This window comes from Primulina tabacum, chromosome 1, assembly GCF_025594145.1.
Source record: "Primulina tabacum isolate GXHZ01 chromosome 1, ASM2559414v2, whole genome shotgun sequence".
NCBI lineage: Eukaryota > Viridiplantae > Streptophyta > Magnoliopsida > Lamiales > Gesneriaceae > Primulina > Primulina tabacum.
The window spans coordinates 56,656,058-56,667,623 of NC_134550.1; the positions used below are offsets into that span (position 1 = coordinate 56,656,058).

Consider the following 11,566-nt stretch of genomic DNA (forward strand, 5'->3'; position numbering starts at 1 on the left):
CTCTTATATTTGATGATCGAAGTTCAGTATTTTAAGAAACAATGGAATGGAGAGCTGCATCATGCACATGGTCTTTATGGCCGATAACCACCTAATTTTGAGACACTCTTTCTCCACTCAGAGCTGGTTAAATTTCTCCCAACAGAACAATGATTTATCTCCAAATAAAACAGAAAGTATATGTAATTTTCATACCTGACAAAAGTAAAGAAAAGTTATTCCAAAGAAACCTTAACTTCCACCCAAAAAATGCCCACGTTGATAGTTAATCTAAATTAAATTTTCATTATATGAAAGTCAAAATGAAGAACATATTCTTCAAGCAACAACCACCACTAACTCAATGGAAGTAAAATGAAATTTCATTTCCCATTCAGCTGATTTCTTACATAACAACCTCAGTTGTCGACCTCCATTGCTTGGGCAGCTTTAGCTTTTGCCAACGGCGTCAATTTCATTTTCAACTTTTTCTTGCCAACTTGAAATCCACTCCCAACTTTCTTCTTCTTACTGCTGACACCATCCACCTAATCATGGCACAAATCAAGTTCTTTTCATCACATGTCATCCCAAGCACCCAAAACAATGAAATCACAATCCCAATCAGCATAAAACCAGGTGCAGATTGAGTTGAGGTGCAAAAGTTGCAATTTTTTTAAAAGGCATTGAAATTTTGAAACATTTCACAGTCCGTTGATTCAAAATTTCCAACGGACTGGCAAAGCAAAACAGTCATACGTCGAGCATAGCAATTCACTCAATATACATGGAGCAGAAATCGGACAATAATCGAAAAAATAAATAATTAAAGAACGAGCAATTTACCTTCATCTTGTTTTTCTTGGCTTGAAGCTTCTTCTCCCTCTTCTCCTTCTCTTCTTTCTCTTCTGTTTCCTCCACCAACACCAATCCGTGACGAGAAAGTTCAAAATAATAGTATCGAAATAATTGCACACTTGTATTCATACTCAATAACATTATATCATTCAACGAAAGTGAAGGGGGAGAGGAAACAAAACTGCAGCACTACTCACTTCTCAGTTCGTAATCGTGCAGCCTTTTTCTTCGAGCCAGATCGTTCTTTTTCGACATTTTCTCCCCAATTCAATTTGAGGCGTGTCTCGTCAGATTATTCAAATTGTAAACCCTGGATTTAGGTTGGCGGATTATATCCCTAAAAAAAGAGTCTTGCTATGATTTACATTGTCAACTTGCCAAGTGGTTTCAATTTACAGATTCAAAATATCTAAAATAAAATAAATAATGAAAATAAAAATAAATCCTTGAGTCGCCAATTATGGGCTCAATTAGTTAAAGGTCATACCCGGCTCATTTATATGGAATCGGATAATTTATTTACAAACCGCATCGGCCCACGACGCCAGTCAGCCACGGCCTCTACCCTTTTCTCGGCGGAGCTACGTTCTCGCTCTTTTGCAGTGTATTTACTTCTCCAGGCTTTCCTTGCTCCTTAAGGCATTTTCGCAGAGTCACATATCGAATGCCGGGGGCAATTATGGAAGCCGAACTTCCCGTAGAGCCACAATCGCTTAAGAAGCTGGGCTTCAAGTCTTTGAAGCGAGCGCTTGACCTATTCTCTCCTCTTCATGGACAATTTTCTCCACCGGATCCAGAAAGGTTTTCTAAGAGCTCATCAAGGAATCTTTCTTTGATTCTATCGTGATTTAAATATAGGCTTACTTGGAGATTATTGATGCTTATATGATCTTTTTAATCCCCGTTACTTGTCTGGTTTGCAGCAAGAAGATTCGAGTTAACCACAAGGTTAGTGCTTGTTATTTTCTGGGAAAATGGAATTTAGACTATGTAAAACACATCCAGTAAACTGTGAAAAAATTTGAATTAACAAGTATTGGAAAACGAAAAGGTTAGGGTTTTAAGTAAAATAGGTTACTGCGAGCGGCGACCCATTTTGAACTGTTTTCAACTCTCCTGCTGGTATTAGGTGCATGCATTTTAATCAGTCCTATAATGTGAATGCGGGTCATATTACTTCTTTCCTAGGTCACACATTACGATGCTAGATTGTCAACAATATTTGGCCGGAAGTTCAATAAGAAAGGCTTAATCCCAAAAAATCACTTTTTAGTTAAGTTATAAGACAATCCACGTTATTTGGACAGCTGATGTGGGACGTAACAGTTTGTATGACATGTGGAATGTTTATTTCATGATGATTACTTGTAAGCCTGTGTTATTATATCCTTTGTTTTGAATGATTTAAGAAGTTTTCCATTTATTTTAGTTAAACACCGAGTATGGGAGGCTGAAAGGTTTGGCATCTGTACATCCTTGTGATCTGGCAGCAGCGAAAACCGAACTACAGAGAGTTTCTGCTCCTTCCAATGCCCTAGCACTTCCTGGTATACCTTTTTTGGGTTTCCAAATTTCCATCAGCGGTATTGTTTCATAAAACTTCCCAGTCAATCACACAAATAAATATATTAGTGCCAAATTACGTTCACTGGCGGCACTTGACAAAGTAATAATCATCCTTGGTGTCTATTTTAGAAAGATAAACAAACCAGATAGTCACTGAGAATTTGTCTCTTCTTGGTTAACAATGAACATGTATTCTTTGTGCAGGTCCTGAAAGATCAAATGATATCCAGCAGGGAGCGTCCCAGACTGATTTGGTGATTATTTCAGCTGCAGAACCCAGGGGCCAGTCTGTATCAGTTTATTTTCCCTTGTTTTCTGTTGAAAGATTGTGTCACATTAGACTAGTTATCTTAATTGTCATCCGGGTATATTAAATAATTTTTGAGGGAGGTAGTGGCAAAAGATGTGAAATATCACAATTGATGCATGCTGGCTGCATCTCTGGAGTATGGGACAATTTAGATCTTACGTTCACATGAATATGCATGTTTGTATGCGACATTATTTTTAACAAAGATGAATTTTGTTGTCAGAACTGAAGTTGATCTTCAAGGTAGGAGTGCAGCAGTTGTCCCCTCTCATGGTTCATCTGAAAGGTCTCTTTATTCTTTATTGGTTTCTTTCTTGAAGTATACAGTATGCATTCTCACCTGACTATAAATGTGTTTTAAGGCGGAGGAATCTTGCACTGTATTTTTTTTATTCATTGATGTCTACTTGTTGCAACATTGTTTACTCTCCGTGCATGCAAATAGTTTTTCTTAAAATGTTTTCGCCAACCTGAAATCCCTAATCAAAGAAAAACATGATTTTCTTAGTGAATGGATTCTTCACCAAGTTTAATCGAGTGTTATTTGTTATCCTTTTCCTACACCTTACAAAAAGGGAGGATTAGCTCTCTAGCGGCTAGCCGTTGTTTAAACTCGACATTCAACACATATTACTTATGCTCAGAATATTTTTTTGCAAAACCTCTCTATCTTTATTCTTTCAAGTATTGGGGTTATTGATGGTAGGGATAATGGTAGCTGTTGAGAGCCTGTCTGACAATGAAGCATTGCTTGCTTGTGCCTGGCAGGAATCTTTCAACATCAGCCATTATGGAAAGAATTCCAAGTAGGTGGCCTCGCCCTATATGGCGGGCTCCCTGGAAGAATTACAGGGTGAAAAAATTCTCTGAGCTAATATCAAAGTTGTTCCAGAACTTGAAAAGATGATAATGTTTCAGCTTTGAATATTTTATTATTATATCTTATTTAGTCCCTCCTATGTTTCTTTCCTCTTTGCCTTCACCTTCCAAACTCTGACTGCATAGGTTATCAGTGGTCATTTGGGATGGGTCCGGTCCGTCGCGGTTGACCCGAGCAATACTTGGTTTTGTACTGGATCGGCTGATCGAACAATCAAGGTTAGATTTTGAAATTCTTGTTTTCTTGGAAGCAACTCACCCATTTTCTGAAAAGGAGGAAATTGGAAGGGGGAATGGCAAGATTTCACTTGTGAATGATTTATGCAACTCTTGTCTGATATGGAACTTTAAATTTCTAAACATCCACTAAAAATCAACAGTGTTAAAATTGCAGCAGCTCTAAATGGGCTGCATATGATATCATTTAGTTTAATTGACATGCATGTACTAAGTTAGATGAGACGAATGCGGTCGATTTCTCTGGGATGATTTTCTTTGACCAAGTTCTCCCTGGCTACGAATGATGATTTGTTGGAAACTTGCTAGATGCTTTTTTTACGTGATAGATGCTATTTTTGGTTCTAAACTAAGTGGAGAATTCAAATATAATTGTTGTTAGTGACAGTCTATTGCCTTGTATCTGTTGACATTTGACTCTGGACAACATATTTTATGTGCAAAATACCGGACAGGATTTTAGTTTTGAGAATTTTAAGTTTCATCATGTTTCTCATGGAACACTTTCAGATGAAAGTTGCTACTGTATTTAACAGAAACCTAAGTACATTCATATATTATTTCGAACAACCAAATGTTCGTTGAACCTTGATAATGACTGACATTTCCAATGTTGAGACTGGGTATCTTTTGCTAGAATATGATCTTGGACATGCAATATTATAATTTAAGCTAGTATAATTTGTTTGGTGGCTTTAGAATCACTAACATTTGATATTTCTGCTTTATTGTGCATCCTTCTTTTTGTGTCATAGGAAGTTTCATTTTTTGTTGCATCTAGATATGGGATTTAGCAAGTGGGAGGCTGAAACTTACACTTACCGGTCACATTGATCAAGTGCGAGGTAGTTTATTTTCTAGGTCTGTCAGAGCTCATATTTCTTGAATTAGATTACATTATGTGCATAAATTAACCAATTTTTTCTGCAGGCCTTGCTGTTAGTAGCAAGCACACTTACATGTTCTCAGCTGGTGATGACAAATTAGTTAAATGTTGGGATCTAGAGCAGAACAAGGCGGGTGACATATTACCATATCTGTTTTAGGTTAGGCAGTTCTATCTGCGCATGCAGTAACACTGTTCACATTGTCTTCAGGTCATTCGGTCTTATCATGGTCATCTGAGCGGTGTTTATTGCTTGGCTCTCCATCCAACAATTGACATTTTGCTTACTGGAGGCCGAGATTCAGTGTGTCGGGTATGGATATAGTTGTATATATACCACCTGTGTCCGCATGCGTATTTTAGCTTCAGACTATTTTTGCTTTATGATGATTATAGGTGTGGGATATTCGCAGCAAAATGCAAATTCATGCGCTCTCTGGACACGAGAATTCCGTTTGCTCAGTTTTCACGAGACCTACGGTGAGTGCTTATTTGTGTTATGAACTCTATCTCTCTCTCTCTCTCTCTAGCTTTCGACCTGAAAGGAGGAGTTGATTTTTGGTTGTGAATTGATTTTTTTTTTCATTCATGGATCTTTGGAAAATTCTACTTAATTTTCTGAGTTGTACTTGATTTATTGAACTCATTTTTTTTTTGTGAAAAGCAATTCTCAAGCAAAGGTTTTTTCTGCTTGCTTGAAAACATGATGTGGTGATACCGGGATGGATCTGATTAGTCTTTTGAATTTTTATCAATCAACTTTCAGGAAGCAGAGTGTGTAATTTATTTAAAAGGGAAAAAATGTTTATGCATGCGCTGGTTCTTTTTAAAGATAACTGTGTCTTGCTCAGTATATTGGTTTTTACTTTTTACTATTTTTGTGTTCTTGAATATATGACAATAGAAAATTGAATCGCCAAAAATGATGCATAATGCTACTTTATCTTGTACCCAAAGATGTTTATCAACCTACATGTGTGTACTTCTAGGAAGTTAGCAAATTGAAACGTAGCAATCGGTATTGTATTCCTTTAGTTCAAAAACACTGTAACTCTTTCTTCTGTGTAGGCACTTTTTCCCGTTTTGAAACTTACAATTACCCCTATTTACTAATAGGAATAATTATTTTTACACGGAGTAAGTGCTGTTCAAAGTGACTTTTCTAAGGGTTTTTAGTATTATTCTTATTATTTTTGTTATCTTGTGATCGAACCTCATTAGTTTAACTTGAATTTGCAGGATCCACAAGTAATCACTGGTTCTCATGATTCAACAATAAAATTCTGGGACCTTCGATACGGTAAAATGTTATGAATATTCACTTCTTGGTTCATTATTAAATCTCTATTTCTCCCTTTGTTGAAGGTCCAAGTGTTTGTGCCTTTCAGGTAAAACTATGTTAACTCTCACGCACCATAAAAAATCCGTGCGTGCAATGGCTCCACATCCCAAGGAGTAAGTCCCTTCTTTTTGCATTGCAGGGAATAAATATTTGAACTATGAATTGTACTTTATTCATCATTATTATTAGCTCAGTTCATTTCATTGCCACATTTTGCAGGGATTGTTTTGTATCTGCATCAGCTGAGAACATAAAAAAATTCAAACTTCCGAAAGGAGAATTTATGCACAACATGCTGTGAGTTTTATCGACTTTGCCACATCCGCTATACGATTGTAGGAAATGTATGGTATGCTGACACCATGATTCTAACATACAGCTCTCAACAGAAAACTATTATTAATGCAGCTGCTGTCAACGAAGAAGGTGTACTAGTCACAGCTGGTGAGTTCTATTTTATGTCTCTCCTGGTTCTGTTACTTTATTTCATCTCTTTGGTCCTTTTCTCTTTCTTGGAATGATATATTTCTCGCACCATGATTATAATATTTCTCATCATTCTTCTGGTTGCTTTTGTCAAAGGTGATAACGGAAGCATATGGTTCTGGGACTGGAACAGCGGTCACAATTTTCAGCAAGCTCAAACAATCGTGCAACCTGGTATTTAACTATGAAATCTAGCTATTTCCTCATCCTTTCCTCTCAGAGAGGCGATATTAACACGGTGATTTCATTATGTCAGGATCACTGGACAGTGAAGCAGGGATCTACGCTCTCACATATGATGTAACTGGTTCGAGGCTTATCAGTTGCGAGGCAGATAAGACTATCAAGATGTGGAAAGAGGATGAAAATGCCACACCGGAATCTCATCCCCTCCATTTTAAGCCACCCAAAGATATTAGGCGATTCTAATGTTTTGGGTTTCTTTCTTGGAAGAAAAGAAAACGCACTCTGATAGTCTGATGTATGATTTTACTTGATCTTGGAATAATACGAGTTCTGTACTGGTGGTGTTATTAAATTGTTCCCATTCAATACAAGTTTGTGATACAACAAAATACGCATGGGGTGTGGAACTTTGTATATCCGGCATAGCATAGAAAGCTCTTTGTCTAGTGTTGAAAGTAGAAACTGTTGATAAAATTATGGAAATGGAGGAAAAATATCAGACTATGAAAAAAATAAGGGCCCAACCGGGTTCGAACCGGTGACCTATTGATCTGCAGTCAATTGCTCTACCACTGAGCTATGGACCCTTGAATGTCTGAACTCTTCTTTTAGTTATTTTTTATAATGAAAGAGTATGCCTAGATATCAAAATCCTATTACTACAGTCTACAGCTTCTTTTCTATATCTAGCATGGTAGAATAACAAGCGATCGTTTTTCAAAATTCCAAACAAAATATGGCTAACACCATCCCGACTTGCTACTCTGTTAAGTTTTGGATAATCTTAGTTTTGACTTCTCGACGCAATTTCAACAAATATATCCCTCAACTATAACACTTTCACCGGAGATTCTTGATGTCAAATTCTTCACTCTTGTTTTCATATTCGAAATATTTAATGCTTTTACTACATTTCCACCCCAAATCGGCAAGATCTCCACCACCACTTTCTGGAACAAATCTTCATCAAAACCCTCTTTCAGTATATCCTCAAAATCAGTATGGTCTCCCATTAAATCAACTAATACGCTACATAATCCTTCTCTCTTGCAATGTTCAAGAATTTCAGCTAAAGTCATTCTATCAGAAAGTCTCCTGTGAACCTCTTCTTGGCCATTTTCCAGCTCTTTAAGCTCTTTCTCCGTGACGATCAGTAATTTTGAAGCAGCATCAGTAGGGAGATCAGGATTCTGAATTAGGGAATTCGCCGATTTTGATAACACTATTTTAAGAGGTTGATTTGCCCCCAGTTCACTAGACACTGGAAACACAAACTTGTTGGCTAGAGCCGTAGAAGAGAGTATGACTGCATCATATTCTTGCAACAATTTTGAGTAATATTCACCACGTTCCATAGCATTTTCACCAAGCTGATCTAGCATATTTCCGCCAAGTGACAAGGAATACCTGTTAAAAAAGAATCGGTATTGAGGAAAATGGGCAATCAATTATGGAACCCACTAAAAGAAATTCGATTAAAAGTCAACCAAAGTTACGTCCAAATAAGATCAAGAAGTAATTTAGTCCAGAAAAAGTAAGTACCTCAGGGTAACAAAGGGTTTTCCAGTCAGCATTTGATGAATGTAAGCTTCATTAAGCCTTTTGCACAGTTCTTCCTCGACTCCTACAATCACTTCAATACCGGCTTCTTGTAGTCTTTTAACACCTGCCGAAGCCACGATCGGATTTGGATCCACCATACCAACCACCACTTTTTTCACTTTGGCTTTAATTAGTGCTTCAGTGCATGGTGGAGTTCTTCCAAAATGGTTACATGGCTCCAAACTCACATATGCAATACCATTTTCCGCCAAATCCCCAGCATCTCTGAGCGCAAAAACCTGTGCCCTTAATGAAAATATTGATCAGAATCTGTCATCGTCTTTGTCACTAAATAATTCCTACAATTTAATATTTGCATTGAAAATGACTGGCATTTTTCAGTTAAATTATAAGACGTTCCTCCTATTTTTTGAACCGAGTGATATTCCTCTTTGAACTTACATATGAAAGATAACATATTTCTCCATCATACTTGTCCAGAATTGAAGAGATCACATCCCAATAGCTATTCGTATCTCTAAATTAAAAACAAAGAAAACAGATCTGAGTAGCATATTTATGAAACAGAGTTAAACTAGACTAGTGTCCATATATATCCGAAATCTTCCCAGAAACCAACAAACACCACTCCAAATTAAAATGCTTCTAACAAATACTAACTATTTCAGGAAACGAATTACAAGAATCACACTTTTACATCACCCACGGAACCACGTAAAACAATTTAAAAAACCAATATATAGTCATAAATAAACTTAAGTAAAAATCATTCGGAAAAGATTAGAACCGATTCACCTCGGCATGAGGTTGGCCAGCTTTTGGGTGGAAGCCTTCACCGATAATCTTCCCATCTCTAACAATTACACATCCAACCATTGGGTTAGGACTTGTACACCCAATTGCCTTTCTCGCAACCTCCACACATCTCCTCATATAATACTCATCATTGCACTTCTCTTCTTGATTTAGTTCTTGTTTTATCTGTGATGCTCCTCTCCTTATTACAGTCAAACAACCTCCATTTCTAGAAATAATTCCTGATTCAGACACTCTTGGGGCGAAACTGCACAACCCAGATTTCAAGTTGGGAGAAAACACCAATTTGTTCTGCTGGATTATCAGTGGGTTGTAGCAAATGTGGTTGAGAAACAACAATGTTTGGGTATACATATTAGGCGTCAGCAAGGAAATGTGAACTCTTGATCAACAACTAGTACATCTCCAGTTATAGCGTGGATAAATTGGAAATTAAAATGTCTAATCCCTGTCAAATTACTGAAATCAGTACCGATATAATTTCTGTATCAAATATATATATATATGTGTGTGTGTGTGATTTATATATACTAGCGAATGACGCACATGTGTTGCTTATGTAAAATAGTAACCACAACATACATAAACCATGAGAATCAATAGATCAGGTTAATTCGTGATCAATCTGGAGCATATCCGATATAATCCGGCTCAATTTGATAACTAGTTTACCATGATACAACTTTTATACCAAGTAAACAACTTTTCAAAATTATAGGCACTCTTTCATGACTCAGTAAAATAAGCTTTACTCGATTTTCCCCCTTTCTTTAGCCACATAAATTAATAATTTGGTTGAGCACGAGGAGGAAATCTATAATTACACATAAAATAAAAAAAATGACAAATAGAAAGCGTATTTTTGTTGAATATGCGGATAAAAATCCATGGTGGGAAATATATAAAATAAAATTCATTTAGCACCTTCACATCCATTCCACTAGGACAAAGTCACTGCCTGAAATGTGCAAGCAAAATCGACAACCAACATAACAAATCCAACATTCTCAAAAAATAAAAAATAAATAAAAAACAAATTCAACATATCTTGAAATCACTCCAATTAACACCTGATGAATCGACAAAATCAGCAACAAAACATTAAAAATCCAACGGATCTTCAAAATGGGAAACTCAACGTACATGTTTCTTATATATAGTCAATTTCCTTTTTTTTTTTGGGCACAAGTGATAGTCAAAGAGAAACAAAAAGACTCACTTGTGACACCATGGTGATAGCAATATCCATAATTTACCATATCTCTCAATTTATTTTCCTACCTTAGTACCAAATCACAAAATTAATACGGAGCCTGGAGGTGGGCCATAAATAAACGCAGAACAGCAGCTCACTTTGTTTTTGGAAAGGTCTACACAACATAATTTTAACCAAAAATGAGAAGAAAAAAAACCAGCATTTTTATTTTTTGTACAAAATAAAACAGTAAAAAACAAAAAACAAAATAAGAGTTATTGAATCTCAACTCTATTTTTCTGTTAAATTTTGAAACATTGGAATGTATTAAATCGGTTCAAGAACAAATTATAATCAAATTGAAGAATATCAAATTTCATAAATGTAAAACAGTAGTAAACTAAAAATTTTAAATTATTAAAAATAGCTTAAAAGGAATGCATAAAAAAACAATTTAAAGTACTTGATGTATGAAGGAAAAAATAACAGATAAAAATGGAAATTTCTCACTAAATACTACCGCAAAGGAAGAGAATAATTCAGTAAATCTGGATAGTGAAATATGATGAAAGATATGTGATTTAATATAGAATTAACCGAGAAGGTAAAGAAATGTAACGGATGGGATGGGAAGAAAGCTATAAAAATAACCAAAACAAAAACAGCATACCGGATTTAAATATTTCAGTCAAATCAAAGAAACAAATAGTTTAACACACATAATCAATCACTAAAAACAAATTATGGAATTCACCTGTTTCAGAGGCAAGAAATCAAATGGTTGGAGGAAGGACAACCATTTGAAGCATACTGCATTAAAAACAAACAAATCACACCAAACTGAACATAATATAGAAGTGTGAGAAGGGGAAATATATGCTCACCGAGAAGATCAGAAATTGGTTAAACCCATGGAAATCTGGCGAGTTGATTTGGATAATTAATAATTATATCTTTTAATCAAAAAATATAATTTAAGAAATTTAGAAGAAAAAAAATATAAAAAGAACTTATAAGGAGATGGGCCGGACTCAATAAAACTTTTGAATGGGCCTGGTTTTCCTCAGGAAGCGGGTCGGGTTCATGAAAACCCATCTTGTTTCTTATGCATCATAGCTTCGTTGGTATTTAAACTTTTTCTTCCAAATATTGGAAATGAGAAAAGGGAATTCTTTTTCATTTATGAGCGAGTTCTATTAATCATTATAAGTGAAATATTTATAAAGTATCTCATATGCTATTCAAAAAAACTGTGTATTTTAT

At 35.8% G+C, this 11,566-nt stretch overlaps 3 protein-coding genes and 1 non-coding gene across 11 annotated transcripts; 1 reads left to right on the plus strand and 3 right to left on the minus strand.

Moving 5' to 3' along the window:
- Nucleotides 1-165: 165 nt before the first annotated feature.
- On the minus strand, nucleotides 166-1,224 carry LOC142552920 (uncharacterized). The gene is made up of 3 exons (XM_075662841.1): nucleotides 1,035-1,224; nucleotides 826-887; nucleotides 166-527 (listed from the first exon to the last, which is right to left on the minus strand). The coding sequence occupies exons 1-3, from the start codon at nucleotides 1,090-1,092 to the stop codon at nucleotides 399-401; spliced, it is 249 nt and encodes an 82-aa protein (XP_075518956.1). The 5' UTR covers nucleotides 1,093-1,224; the 3' UTR covers nucleotides 166-398.
- A 116-nt stretch (nucleotides 1,225-1,340) lies between these two features.
- LOC142552871 (protein pleiotropic regulatory locus 1-like) lies at nucleotides 1,341-7,064 on the plus strand. The gene is made up of 17 exons (XM_075662758.1): nucleotides 1,341-1,638; nucleotides 1,761-1,785; nucleotides 2,267-2,384; nucleotides 2,608-2,689; nucleotides 2,937-2,999; nucleotides 3,482-3,566; nucleotides 3,719-3,811; nucleotides 4,611-4,674; nucleotides 4,760-4,845; nucleotides 4,927-5,028; nucleotides 5,112-5,195; nucleotides 5,955-6,015; nucleotides 6,104-6,170; nucleotides 6,277-6,354; nucleotides 6,437-6,501; nucleotides 6,640-6,717; nucleotides 6,800-7,064. Exons 1-17 carry the CDS (start codon nucleotides 1,502-1,504, stop codon nucleotides 6,970-6,972), a joined length of 1,461 nt encoding a protein of 486 aa, XP_075518873.1. The 5' UTR covers nucleotides 1,341-1,501; the 3' UTR covers nucleotides 6,973-7,064.
- A 180-nt stretch (nucleotides 7,065-7,244) lies between these two features.
- On the minus strand, nucleotides 7,245-7,316 carry TRNAC-GCA (transfer RNA cysteine (anticodon GCA)). Its single transcript has one exon. It is a non-coding gene; the product is annotated as a tRNA-Cys (tRNA).
- Nucleotides 7,317-7,362: 46 nt separating this feature from the next.
- Nucleotides 7,363-11,287, minus strand: LOC142552881 (riboflavin biosynthesis protein PYRD, chloroplastic-like). Of its 8 annotated transcripts, XM_075662775.1 has the most exons (6): nucleotides 11,188-11,272; nucleotides 11,058-11,113; nucleotides 10,033-10,066; nucleotides 9,088-9,556; nucleotides 8,272-8,570; nucleotides 7,367-8,136 (listed from the first exon to the last, which is right to left on the minus strand). In XM_075662775.1, the coding sequence occupies exons 4-6, from the start codon at nucleotides 9,460-9,462 to the stop codon at nucleotides 7,539-7,541; spliced, it is 1,272 nt and encodes a 423-aa protein (XP_075518890.1). In that variant the 5' UTR covers nucleotides 9,463-9,556; nucleotides 10,033-10,066; nucleotides 11,058-11,113; nucleotides 11,188-11,272; the 3' UTR covers nucleotides 7,367-7,538. The 8 variants fall into 8 exon arrangements, with proteins under 8 accessions (XP_075518927.1, XP_075518943.1, XP_075518934.1 ...); XM_075662769.1 differs by lacking the exon at nucleotides 10,033-10,066 and having other exon boundaries at nucleotides 11,188-11,287; XM_075662812.1 differs by lacking the exons at nucleotides 10,033-10,066; nucleotides 11,058-11,113; nucleotides 11,188-11,272 and adding an exon at nucleotides 8,734-8,809 and having other exon boundaries at nucleotides 7,363-8,136; nucleotides 9,088-9,393.
- Between the last annotated feature and the right edge of the window lie 279 nt (nucleotides 11,288-11,566).